Below are 12,686 nucleotides of genomic sequence, written 5' to 3'. Positions count from 1 at the left end.
GAGCGTGACCGTTGGTCCTGTTACTGGCGTAATGATATCTCTCATGATGTTGGTCCTGTTATTGGCTTAATGATATCTCGTTTTTTCAACCTACGCAATTCAACAGCTTTGCTGCGAGCATGGACTGGCTGTCGACGATGTTCTAGGGGCAACTAACTAGAATTACACATGGGATGATGTGCAGCTGTAATTGGCTATCAGTGTAACAATGTATGGATGCTTTGGGAACTGTTTTTGTTTAACTTCTCGAAGTGGCAATCAACAATGGTGTCAATGAGAACTTTGAGGCCTACACCAGCAATCTATGCTATAGTCTCTCGGTTGTTTAAAGGTTTATTCCATCTTGCGATTTTCTGCTTGCGACCTCTCCTCCAGAACTGAAGGGTGGGTGCCACCTCTTGCGACCTCTCCTCCAGAACTGAAGGGTGGGTGCCACCTCTCGGATAGAGAAGGCTGTCCACCTCTTTAGCATGAAAGATGGAGAAAGCAATCTATCTCTCCTCCATATCCTTATCTCTCTCTCCTTACAGGGCTTCTGTAATTTTCCAGGTCTTATTTACCTAACTACTTATCACAAATCTTATAAATGAGTATAGCATAATATCTATATCTATAAATACTGTTTAATATTTGTTTGGAGCTAGCCTAACCAAACTTCGCAGGGTGACGGGTGGTTTGTAAATAAAATTGGAATTAAAGTTCCAATCTCGCTATACACTAAAACTACAGTCTTACGAAGGTTCATTCAGCATATTATTTTTTACATGATTAAATGTTTGTATGTCTTAAATAGTTTATTTATTGATGAAGACAATGATGTAAGAGAAGTGGTGACGGGAAGGGAACGGGAAGCGTAAAGTATATGGTAAAGGGAAAGCCGTGAAAGGTAAGGAAGATGATGAAGGGTAAGGAAGACGGTGAAGGGTAGGAAAGATGGCGAAGGATAAGGAATGTGATATTAGGTTTGGGGCGACTCTCCCCCATTCTTCCACGTGAGGTCTTTCAGGAAAGGACACAAATGGCTAGTGGAAGATCCCTCCACTCTCCCTAATAAGAGTTTTCCAGGTGGAGCCTGCACAGGAGAGGACTCAACCCTGGCAGGTGACCACCCTCAGGGCCATGCCAAGAAGCGACCCACCACCCCGGGCAAGTTACACCCTTTCCATTACCACCTTCCTGTGCTAATGATGACATGACTTAGCATTCACCTTGACACCACCTATTGACGTGCCTCCTCTCATGCCAATGACTTTCACCTGTGTTTGTGCCCCTTTACATATGTAAAGCATCATTATTCTGCTGAGCCACGACACTTCGTCTCGCTAGCTATAAGTGGCGACAGTAACACCTGTGGGAATTCATTTGTGTATTTACGCACGATACGCCTTTCACCCGAACCTTGTAGCCTAGCGAAACAGAACCTTGCAAAATAACGAAACAGAACCCCTGTAACCAGGCGAAACTGAACTTTGTAACCTAGACAAACAGAACACCTGAACCTTGTGACCTTGAAAGAGAGCACCCACAATGTATAACCTTGAGAAACACGCAACCATGTAATCTTGCCAAACAGAACACCCACACCTGTAGAAATAGAGCACCCAAACCTTGAGAAACAGAACACCTCAACCTTGTGACCATGAAAAGCAAATACCTCAGCCTTGTGATCATGAGAAACAGAACACCTCAGCCTTGTGACTAAGTTAAACAAAACACCTCAGCCTTATGACCATGAGAAACAGAACACCTCAACCTTGTGACCATGAGAAACAGAACACTTCAACCTTGTGACCATGAGAAACAGAACACTTCAACCTTGTGACTATGAGAAACAAAACGCCTCAGCCTTATGACCATGAGAAACAGAACACTTCAACCTTGTGACCATAAGAAACCGAACACCTCAACCTTGTGACCATGAGAAACACAACACCTCAACCTTGTGATCATGAGAAATAGACCACCTACATATTTTGTAACCCTGACAAACAGAACACCAGAACCATGTAATCTTGATAAACACGACATCTAAGCTCTGCAACCTGGAGAAACATCCATACCTACTAACTTAGAAAAGCAGAACACCCACTGAAAAAAACGAACACTCATAACGGTTAACCTTAACAAAACACATTATTATTTTGCTATGACCTCAGTCACAGAATTATTAAGAACACTGCATTGTGATTACAGTACCACATCCCAAGCTCAAACAGCCAAGGAAATCACAACTCTTCGTATGTACTTAACGAAACTATTCATCTTGCAACACATCACGCTGGACAAGATCATTAGGGCAAATGGGGGGGGACCTTCGACAAGCCTCCGGCTTCCTGTCCTCATCGAGGCCACTAGTTTTAGTGGCCCTTCAGGTAAATTCAGGTAAATATAACAAGGAAAATTAAGCTCGTGTTCGTTCTTGTTATTTTTGGGGGGTTAGGAGGGAGAAGGGGTGGGGGGGTGGGGGGACGCTGTAACGGCGTATATTTCTAAAAATATTAAAAATGTCTTCTTTGTGGTGCATGGAGTTTGCGTGGAGGTTTTCCCTTTTCCAAAGACTACACCATTTTAGTGTGTTCATCATATTAGTTTTGTCAACGAGTTGCCTTCTGTCAAAACTTACAACTCATCCTTTTCATCACCTGGTGGTTGCCTTTCACCTTTTGCATCACTGGTAAATCATTACATAAACATCAGGGGTTGTGGGGAGTCGGTCCTCAGGTTAGTTTTAATCCTAATTATTTAAGGTGAGTTCTATGACTCGGTTTATTATTCTTCACAAGCACAGGTGTGGTCAAGGGCTTCCTTTAGGCTTCTACCCTCTTTTACGAACTGTAGGCTATTTTTCTCCCCCATACCATTCCTAGTAGTTAGGTCATTATAGCCATTTAAATCCATCTGTCTTGACAGTCAAGTACAGTAACTTAAATCCGTTTACCTTGATAGTAATTTAAATCTGTCTACTTAAAACCTGTCCACCATGACAATAACTTAATGCCCGTCTACTGTCACACTTAATTTGAGCCGTGAAATTTGGTTGAGATGTGAATATATAGGTCTCATCGTCATTAAGGAACACCACTTGTGGCTTCAAGTGTTCACATTCGACCTTGGTCATGAAAAAACTTCCTACTGTACGCATTTGATCATCGATATAAAGGAACATTGCCTCCGTCTCCAAGCCTCCACATATCACCCTTTCACATTTCAGCAGCGCATTCCTTGGCTGTTTTGCTTGTTCTCTTACAATGCTATCATGTTATCATATCTGAGTGGCTTCCGCCAGTCTGGTGCAATCTCCCATGTTAACCTTAAGAGAGCGTGTATGCGTATGTCGCTTCGCAATTTCTGAATAATGTATGAGAGAAGGAAAGAGAAAGAGAGAGAGATAGATAATGACAGACATAGACAGATAGATAGTGAGAGAGGGAGGAGGTTCACGGAGGAAGTCAAGGTAAGCCACTCGTGTTGAAATTAAGGGTGACGGGGGAGTCAGGGGAAAGTGAAGGAGAGGAAACAGAGAAGACGAAGGAGGAGAGGAAGCAGAGACGTAGGTGACTGTGGTAATGATGATTGAAGTAGTAGTGTTGGAACTGGTGGTGGTGATGGAAATTGTGATATCAGTGCAAGTGGTGGATGCTGGTGCAAGTGGTGGATGCTGGTGCAAGTGGTGATGCTGGTGCAAGTGGTGATGCTGGTGCAAGTGGTGATGCTGGTGGTGGTTAAATGGCGGTAACTCATCTTGATGAGTCCAGGAAAGGAGAACTTCGCCTCAGCCATGTTCCAGGTGTTCACTACAGGCGTGTTCTACAGCCTTTTGCTACATGGGTTTGGCAAAGTTGCTTCTAACGACTGCTGGCTACAGTGGCTTGCTGCATGTGTTCGTTATAGATGTTTACTACAGGGGGGGGGGGACGCGGACAAACAGGTGCTCGCTACAGAGGGGATAACCATGCACTTGCTACAGGGGGGATATAACATACACTACAGAGGGATGTAAGATGCACTTGCTACAGGGGGATACAACATTCACTCACTACAGGAGGATACAACAGGCACTCACTACAGGGGGGATACAACACGCACCACACTACAAGGGGATACAACATGCACCACACTGCAATGCAACTTGCATTCGCTGCAGATACTGCTGTTGCAATTTAATTATAACCAGGAAGAGTGAGTGGGTCAAGGTTTGTCATAGGAATGGTGAGGTGTTCCCTTGAAAGGTTGTCAGTGTGGTGGTGTGTTCTGTTGGGGTGTGTTGCAGGCTACGTTATGTAGTGTTGCATTTTGTGTAATGTGATGAACAGTGTTCTGCTCTGGGCAGTGATGAACAGTGTTCTACTGTGATGAACTGTTCTATATAGTTCTTTGTCGAAATCTATTGTGCTCTTCGCTGTGTGAGTTAGTGCTCTGTTCTCTGGTATGTGGAGCAGTGTTCAGTTGTGCGCCGTTTTTGTTATCTGTAATGTTTTAATTGTGTTCCGTTTTGTGCTGTGATAGAGTGAAGTGTTTCGCGGTATTCTGTTCTGAATCGTAGTGAATAGTGTTCTATTATGACTTGTAGTTAGTATTTGTTATTTGGCATCATAGTGTATTATTTCTGATTTGTGGTGAATAGTGTTTTATTATTCATCCTGTTGTATATAGCTCTGCTTTATGCATCGTATTCTGCTCTGCTGTTTATCGTGTTCTGAGCTTTATGTTGTATAGTGTTAGAATTTATGTTATGTTGTATAGTGTTTTAATTTCTGTTATGTTGTATAGTTATAATTTATGTTATGCTGTATAGTGTTAGAATTTATGTTATGTTGTATAGTGTTTTAATTCATGTTATGTTCTAGTGCTAGAATTTTTGTTACATTGTAGTGTTAGAATTTCTATGTTGTATAGTGTTATAATTTGTTATGCTGTATAGTGTTATAATTTGTTATATTGTATAGTGTTCTAGATCATTGTGAATAGTGTTCTGTGATGTTTTGCATAATAGTTTGTCTTAATTAAATCTGTATTGTGCAGAACAATGTTCTGCTATGTGGTTTACAATATTCCTTCACATCTATCAGAAGACATAAGTGTTAGCCTGAATCTTAGTTTGTGAAAATTTTTAAACCTCTTTGTGAATTTAAATTTATTGGTATAAATTCAGAAATAGATTATACGTTGAGAAATCATCTCGATTGAAAGTGACTCAAAATGTGCCAACACACGTGACTAAAATTGTGCCGAAAGTGAACTTTGTAGTGCTGAAAGTGAATGCAGGTGCCCGGAAAGAGTGTACCTTTCAACGACTAGTTATGGTGCCGAGAGTAGGAGAATGGTTGAGCCAGGCGGTGTTACCATTGGTACGCCTGTTGTTGACCGGGGTGGTGATGAAGGCTGGTCACGACAGAGGTCATTACCACTCCTCCGCTACCATACTTCCACAATACGACTTCATCGTGGGTGAGTATTGGTACACTGCCTCCATGCTGAATTCTATTCCTACTGTGTTTGGGTACAAAAAGCCTGCTAGATTTATCGGGACTCCTGTAGGTCAACGACTGACCTTCTCCAGGATGAAAGCCACAATTCCATTTGCCCAATTCCCAGATACCTAATTACTGCTAGGTGAAAAGAAACATCAAGTGAAAGGAAATGAGTCCTAGTGCCTAGTGGTTAATGCCATCAATGATCTCTGGATACTGGTTCGTTTCCTGAGCTCTAAGATCGCAATCTGCACCATTTTCCACTACCACTCGCAGTATGGGTATGAGGCGTATAGTAATTGAATGGACAAACGGGGGGACCTTTGACACGCCGCCGGCTTCCTGTCATCATCGAGGCCTAAACTTGGGATATTTGACTAAGATTTCTGGTATTTTATAATTTTGAATGACGTACTTATACATGTTTCTGAACGCAATTTTACAAGGCTCTCTAAATTCTGGAGTTTTGTTGTCTCCCAGCCTAGATATGTAACTTTCGCCTTCACGAAATTTACATAACATGGCTCGATTTTCTGTTTTTGGTAAACATAAATTGCTGCCAAATTCAAGTGGCCCATTACCAAAGGCGAGGCTATATACACAGGTCCAGTTACTGACCAGGCCCAGTGGGGCTCAACCTGACTGATCAAGCAGAGCATAAGCTCGATCATAGTTTTATATTTTTTAGTAAATTAAAGTACTACTTTAATTTTGATTACCATGGAACTTTCTTAAATTTATCTCAAGTCTTTACTCAAGTTAAAATTTTCTTTGAACATATTAAAAACGAACATAATGTAGTTTGATAGGAGAAACTATGGTACTTTTTAACAATACCTAATAATATTGATATGGGGTACACACACACACCCACGGTCTTAGAAGAGGCTTCGTTCTCAACTCCCAATTAGGGATACCAGATTCGATTCCCGTGCGGGACAGGAATGGCTGGGCACGTTTCCTTTCATCTAAGGCAGTTAAATAGGTACCTGGGAATTAGACAACTTGGTGTTGCGTCCTGGGGAAGGTCAGTAGTTCGACTTTAGAGGAGCCCTCGATACAAACCTAAAGTGTATGTATGCACAGGCTTCCTGTCCCCCCGACACTGGAAACCGTATATATCACAGTTGGACTTACTGGTATATTCTCTGGTTTGTTATACAGTGGGCGGAGGTTCAGCGGGCAGCGTTGTGGCGTCTCGCCTGTCGGAGGTCCAGGAGTGGCGGGTGCTGCTGCTGGAGGCTGGAGGTCTCCCTCCTCCTGAGAGTTACGTCCCTGGCCTCTCTCAGACCTTCTACCTCCCCAGCGACTTCACTTGGCAATACGACATAACTCCGCAGAAATACTCACACAAGAGCTTCGTCGGAAGGGTAAGTGTAAATTTTGTGGCAGTGCGCGTTTCCCAACCCTCAAACTAACTAGGGGTTCCACAAGAGATAGGGATAAATAAATATTAATCAAATAATTAACCAATGTATTTTTAGGTCGTTTTTGTGTTTATTTTTTCACATTTAGTTAGCATCAAGAGCAAAGACAGACCGGAATTATACAAAGTGTACAAAGTCAATAATGAAATCCGTATGCGTTTATCTAAAGTGTGAACCGGAATTATACCAAGTGCACAAAGGTTGTGAAATGTCTTTCTTAAGAGGTTTTCGGACTTGTTCGCGACCTTGACGGCGACGAAGGGACACATCCTCCGCCTGGGAGCCGCCGGATCACGTTCTGTTTCCCAATTTTGGATTATGATACTGCAGTTTGGCATTCGTATTCCACGGTCCGGATTGTTATGACGCCTAGCGCACATGTCGCCTTGGGTCAGAGGATAGTTGATAAATTTTGAACGTTTTCTGGCTGGTTCTTCGGGCAAGGTGACGGTGTCCGGCGCCGGTTTGGCCGAAAGGTCCCGGGAATTAGAGTCATGTTGTGCCCTCAGACGTGGTGGGCGGCTGGCTTGCGCTCTGCCGGAGGGCACTGGATGATGACTTTTGCGTTTTCATTATGGGCCGAGTTTTTGGTTTTGCTATGGGGTGCAAAACCAAAAAATAATAAACAAACCCAAAACCAACGCCTCGCGGAGTTTATTGGCCGCAAGGCATATTACTTTCCTCTGATAAGCGACATTTATTTAGCTATTAGGCTTCCTGATTAACCCTTCATGGGTACTCTGGGGGGCATTCGATCCTACGATCGTCGTCGCTCCCTAAATCACCAACACCAACAACGACTGACTTACCCGAATTTACCTGATAGGTAAATTCTTATTACCTATGTAATATGACTTATGGAATGACATGAGTTAAGTTATTCAATTGCTTATAGGCAACATATCACTGCTTAGTACTTCTTATGGTATACTTCAGCAACTCTTGGAAGATGCTGTTGACTTGTCTGAATATAAAACTCATCGTAATATGTCTCACTAGTGAAGCAAACAAGTTGTAGCATTGGGGGCACTGTAGACAGGTCTAGTAGAAACACTAGTACTTACAATAATGCTTATAACAGTACTAAAACGCTTATAATAGCAACACTAGAAATTAAAAATAAAAGTTTTGGTAACAGCTGTACAAGAAGCAACAGCAGAAGTAGCTGAAATAATAGAAATCGTAGCAGTTGTAGCAACTGAAGTAGAAACTGTCGCTTAAGTAGTTGAAAACAATTCATTAGTAACAGTTGAAGTAAAGGAAACCGTAGCATTAGTAGCAGCAAAAGTAGAAATTATAGCAGTAGTATCTGTTGAAGTAGTTGAAACATAAGCATTGTTTGTAGGTGAAGGAGCGGAAGCCGTAGCATTAGTACCAAATGAAGCAGCGGACACCATGGCATTAGTAGCAGCATTAGCAGAAGTTGTAACAGTAGAATTATGACTTCATGTCCCTTGACTGTGACCCCCTGTTAAGAGATTTATACTTGGCTTTTAGAGAGAGCGGCTGCTACAGGGTCGGGTCCTGGGAGGCTCGTCGACTGTGGGCGGACTGCTGTACAAGCGCGGTAGCAGGCAGGATTTCGACCAGTGGGCTGCTCTAGGCAATCCAGGCTGGGACTACCAATCCGTCCTACCTTATTTCAAGATGTCTGAGAACTACATGGGACCGAAACATGGAATGAGTGGTAAGATTTCCTACTTTTTTTCTGTAGGGTGCAATAATAGTTTACTTTTGACTCGTGTTAGTTGGCTTCAGAGAAACCACATCCAAACTCAAACCACCTGGATAGTTATCTAAATATTTATGGTGGTCTGAATGTATATTACGGCTCTAGTAAGAGTCTACATGTTAACTGGCAAATGAATCTTTGTCGCAACCAGAGATTATTATCAAGTTATAACTTGTAATATAAATCGTTGGTTTAAAATATAAAAAGTGTATGCTGAAAAAGAGTTCAGGACATTTATTAATGGAAAAGCACGTTCGGCTGTCTTGGTTTGGTGTTGGGCTTAAGGCACATCAATCTCTGAAAAGTAATTAAGGCAACTGCATACTAAGTAACCCGCAAGAATAGTCTTGAACATAATCAAGGACAAAAGTAAACTCAGTGTATGAACGCCGAGAAGCAGATTACACCGTTTGGTTTACACATCCTGCTGTGCATAGCTAGAGGCCTATCAACCAATGGAAAGTTATTTAGGCTATTGCAATACTTACTGACCAACCAACAAGTTCACTTTAATCCTGAACTAACCCAGGACAAAACTAAATATATACACTAAGAAGCAACATACACCTCTTGATGAATATATTGATGTATTCAAAGTCTGAAGCAAATCTGTATCTCCCGTATTTAAGGGGCCAAGTCACCCGAAAATCCGATGAAAAATGGAATATTTACGAAAAATTACGAAAAATACTACAACGTTCTGGCAACACTGTGGTCCAAACCGTTTAATGATATCTTGAAAAATAACGTAATTAGAGTCAAATTTCCCGCTGCAACTTTCGTGAATCTGGTCCTCGCGCCGTGAGTACGCCGCGGGGTATTGTATCTTACGTTGTAGATGTCATTTTTCGTAATAGCGTTGAAAATAACATGTTATGCATAAAATGAATATAAACTAACCATATGGCAACACAACATATGGTCTGACAAGAGGGTGGTGCAGTCAGTGACTGCGTGTCTCTCATGGAGAGAGGATGTATGCTGACGCGCTCACACAATATCTCCCAGAACATGCTATTTTTGGATTTTTAGCTATTTGTACTGCAATATGACTTACCAAACGAACAAGAGAGAAGCATTGACAGCTAGATGCATGCGAGCTCTCCATACGAGCTGGCCGCAATGCGTAAATCACCACTCACGAGTGACCGCAGGTAGAGAAACTTTGAGAGCGCGCTACGCAACTCCAACTTTTAAAACTAGATAAAATTTCACAGCCTTTATTTATTATTCTATTTACATGAAACTTGCACATTATATGTAGAAAATACGCCTCTATAAACGCATGTCATTATTCTTATCTAACAGTAGTAAAAAAGTATTAACCTCTAGAGGGTTAATAAATCCACCACAATAATTTGCTAACCAAACAGCCAGTATACTTTAAATCTTAACATTATATACAGTGCTAATAATAATGTTTATTAATTATAAATACTGTGATCATTATGTTAAATAGGTTAGAACTAAATCCTTATCATATATATATGGTAATTAAGTTATATAAAAGAAAGTTTCAAAATATTAATTAAACTAGTGTAATACTCAGGTACATTTTTAGATTCTAGAATATACAATTGGTGAAATCGGCATTTCTATTTGTGTTCATTCCAGAAATCTTCCTATTTACTATTCTATATACATTCCTATGGTATTTCAGAGTGATTCTGTTGTTGTTGCAAAAAAAAAATCCTGTTTGTTGTTCCAGAGACCTTCCATGGCCGGGGCGGGGCGATGTCAGTGACGCCTACAAGGAAGCGGTCAGCATTAAGCCAAGCATTCCTCCGAGCTGGCCAGCAACTTGGCTATCATCTTATTGATCCCAACGGAGAGGACCAGATCGGTAGGATCAGATTGAAACCAGTGACGAATTTTGTATCATTTCTTAAAAGATTTGCACATTGCAGTATGATAGATAATGTACAAAAATGTTTATAAATGTTAAAGTTCGGTTTTTAAATAAGATGAAAAGTATCTGAGTTTACATACATGTTTCAAATGAAGGGGTCAATGTATGAAGCAGCCTCAAAGACTCGTCAAAAAGGGTTGATATACTGTATTTTGAGGTTATCTTGAGATGATTTCGGGGCTTAGCGTCCCCGCGGCCCAGTCCTCGACCAGGCCTTCTTTTTGTAACACCCCGAGGAAGCAGTCCGGAGTAGCTGTCTAACTCCCAGGTACCTATTTACTGCTAGGTGAACAGGGGCATCATGGTGAAAGAAACTCTGCCCATTTGTTTCCGCCTCCACCGGAGATGGAGGAAATGAAATGGAGGGTCGTCAAACAGGGTTGATAGAGGGTCGTCAAATAGGGTTGATAGAGGGTCGTCAAACAGGGGTTGACAGAGGATCGTCAAACAGGGGTTGACAGAGGATCGTCAAACAGGGGTTGACAGAGGATCGTCAAACAGGGGTTGACAGAGGATCGTCAAACAGGGGTTGACAGAGGATCGTCAAACAGGGTTGATAGAGAGTCGTCAGACAGGGTTGACAGAGGGTCGTCAAACAGGGTTGACATGGAGGATACAATAAAGAAGTGAACGAATAAGATATTACGTAATCCGCAGGTTTTGCGACGTCTGACTACACGGTTCTGGATGGTGTTAGGGGGTCCACCGCAGAGGACTTCTTACGGCCAGCAGCAGCTCGACCCAACCTTCACGTGGTTCACAGCGCCATGGTCCACAAGGTAACACTGCAAGTTTCTCTTCTACAAATCTCTATTATATCGTTTTCCTCCATTGAATGTCTAATTCTCCACACTAGTATCAATTACATTTTCAGAGACTGGGATGAACTTCGAAATTACAAGTCAATATCGAGGCGCATTTCGGATTCCTAATGACGAGAGATTCTTAAAATAATGCAAAATGATTTAAAGCGGGGAATTTACAAATACAAAATTATATAATACAGTTTTATAGCCCTGTCTTACAGCACATTGTATATCGTTTTAGATTCTTCTGAATGAAGATCAGAGAGCAGTGGGTGTGCGGTTTATGCATCGAGGGAAGGTGAGTACAAGACTATACACAGCATGATCAAAACTACTATTGTCTTAACATTGAGTTATTGCATATATGATAACACTCTTCAATAGCGGAGAAAATTTGGTGAGACGGAGCCGAACGTCTCGTGCAGCCATGGGTTCTCAAACTGCATTTACCGTTCCAAAGGTGCTCTCTCTGGTGTATATATGTTCCATGGTTGCTCTATTGTCTATATTTGTGAAGATTGATTTAATGTACTTGTATTCTAAGGTTGCTCTAGTGTGTATATGTTCCAAGTTTGCTCTGGTCAAGAGAGCAGCCTTGGAACATACAGGCATTAGAGAGAGTACCACATATACACCAACCCTGGTTCGAGAACTCCTAAATTATTAATAAATTTGCGCTTGGGTCACTTTCTTTACACGTTATTTTTATAATATTTCCCCCTCACTATAAAGCTATCGTACATAGACTTAGCAATGGTGGATATTATTCAACAAGACTTGAATAAAGAACCTGTGTTTGCGACCATTGATGTGTAATGTTGGTCATGTTTCTGTGGGAGGCAGACGCAGGAGGTGCAGGTGCTGAGGGAGGTGGTGGTGTCAGCGGGGGCGCTGGCTTCCCCCAAGATCCTCATGCTCTCGGGTGTAGGGCCACGGGAACACCTGCAGGAACATGGGGTAAGGCATTGCTATTCACTCATTTGTTGCGGGCATGAATTGTATTTGCTTGCCTGACTGGTTGAATGAGTCAACCACTCAGTAAAGCATTTTAATCACCTTCAGTGGTTAAGTTCTTAATTGCACACTAGTTTCTCTTGTCAGCTATCTCACTTAAGAGACAAATATATGTGTATGTATGTATGTATATGTGTGTATGTATATATGTGTGTATGTGTGTGTGTATGTATGTGTATAAAATATAAAGCTGATCAGAATTACATTTCACCATTATAAATTCACATTAATGAATTCATAAATCTGTGTATCTATGTATATACGTATGTAGCTTAGCCTAATATTTTAAAAGCACTACAATCATCTTCTGTGGTTGTTCAATAAAAA

At 41.5% G+C, this 12,686-nt stretch overlaps 1 protein-coding gene across 3 annotated transcripts in view; it reads left to right on the top strand.

Moving 5' to 3' along the window:
- The first annotated feature begins 5,162 nt into the window (after positions 1–5,162).
- The window catches only part of LOC123772795 (glucose dehydrogenase [FAD, quinone]), a 14,699-nt gene continuing 7,175 nt past the window's right edge, over positions 5,163–12,686 (top strand). The window contains exons 1-7 of one of the 3 annotated variants that reach the window (XM_069303509.1): positions 5,163–5,448; positions 6,636–6,841; positions 8,396–8,585; positions 10,339–10,473; positions 11,197–11,318; positions 11,587–11,643; positions 12,189–12,302. In XM_069303509.1, the coding sequence (XP_069159610.1) occupies positions 5,301–5,448; positions 6,636–6,841; positions 8,396–8,585; positions 10,339–10,473; positions 11,197–11,318; positions 11,587–11,643; positions 12,189–12,302 (972 nt within the window). In that variant the 5' untranslated portion in view covers positions 5,163–5,300. Of the gene's footprint in view, positions 5,449–6,635; positions 6,842–8,395; positions 8,586–9,560; positions 9,785–10,338; positions 10,474–11,196; positions 11,319–11,586; positions 11,644–12,188; positions 12,303–12,686 lie in introns of those variants that run through there. The other 2 variants (XM_069303508.1, XM_069303510.1) reach the window with 2 other exon arrangements.

Source organism: Procambarus clarkii, chromosome 50 (genome assembly GCF_040958095.1).
Source record: "Procambarus clarkii isolate CNS0578487 chromosome 50, FALCON_Pclarkii_2.0, whole genome shotgun sequence".
Lineage (NCBI taxonomy): Eukaryota > Metazoa > Arthropoda > Malacostraca > Decapoda > Cambaridae > Procambarus > Procambarus clarkii.
This window is presented reverse-complemented; position numbering and strand designations above follow the sequence as displayed.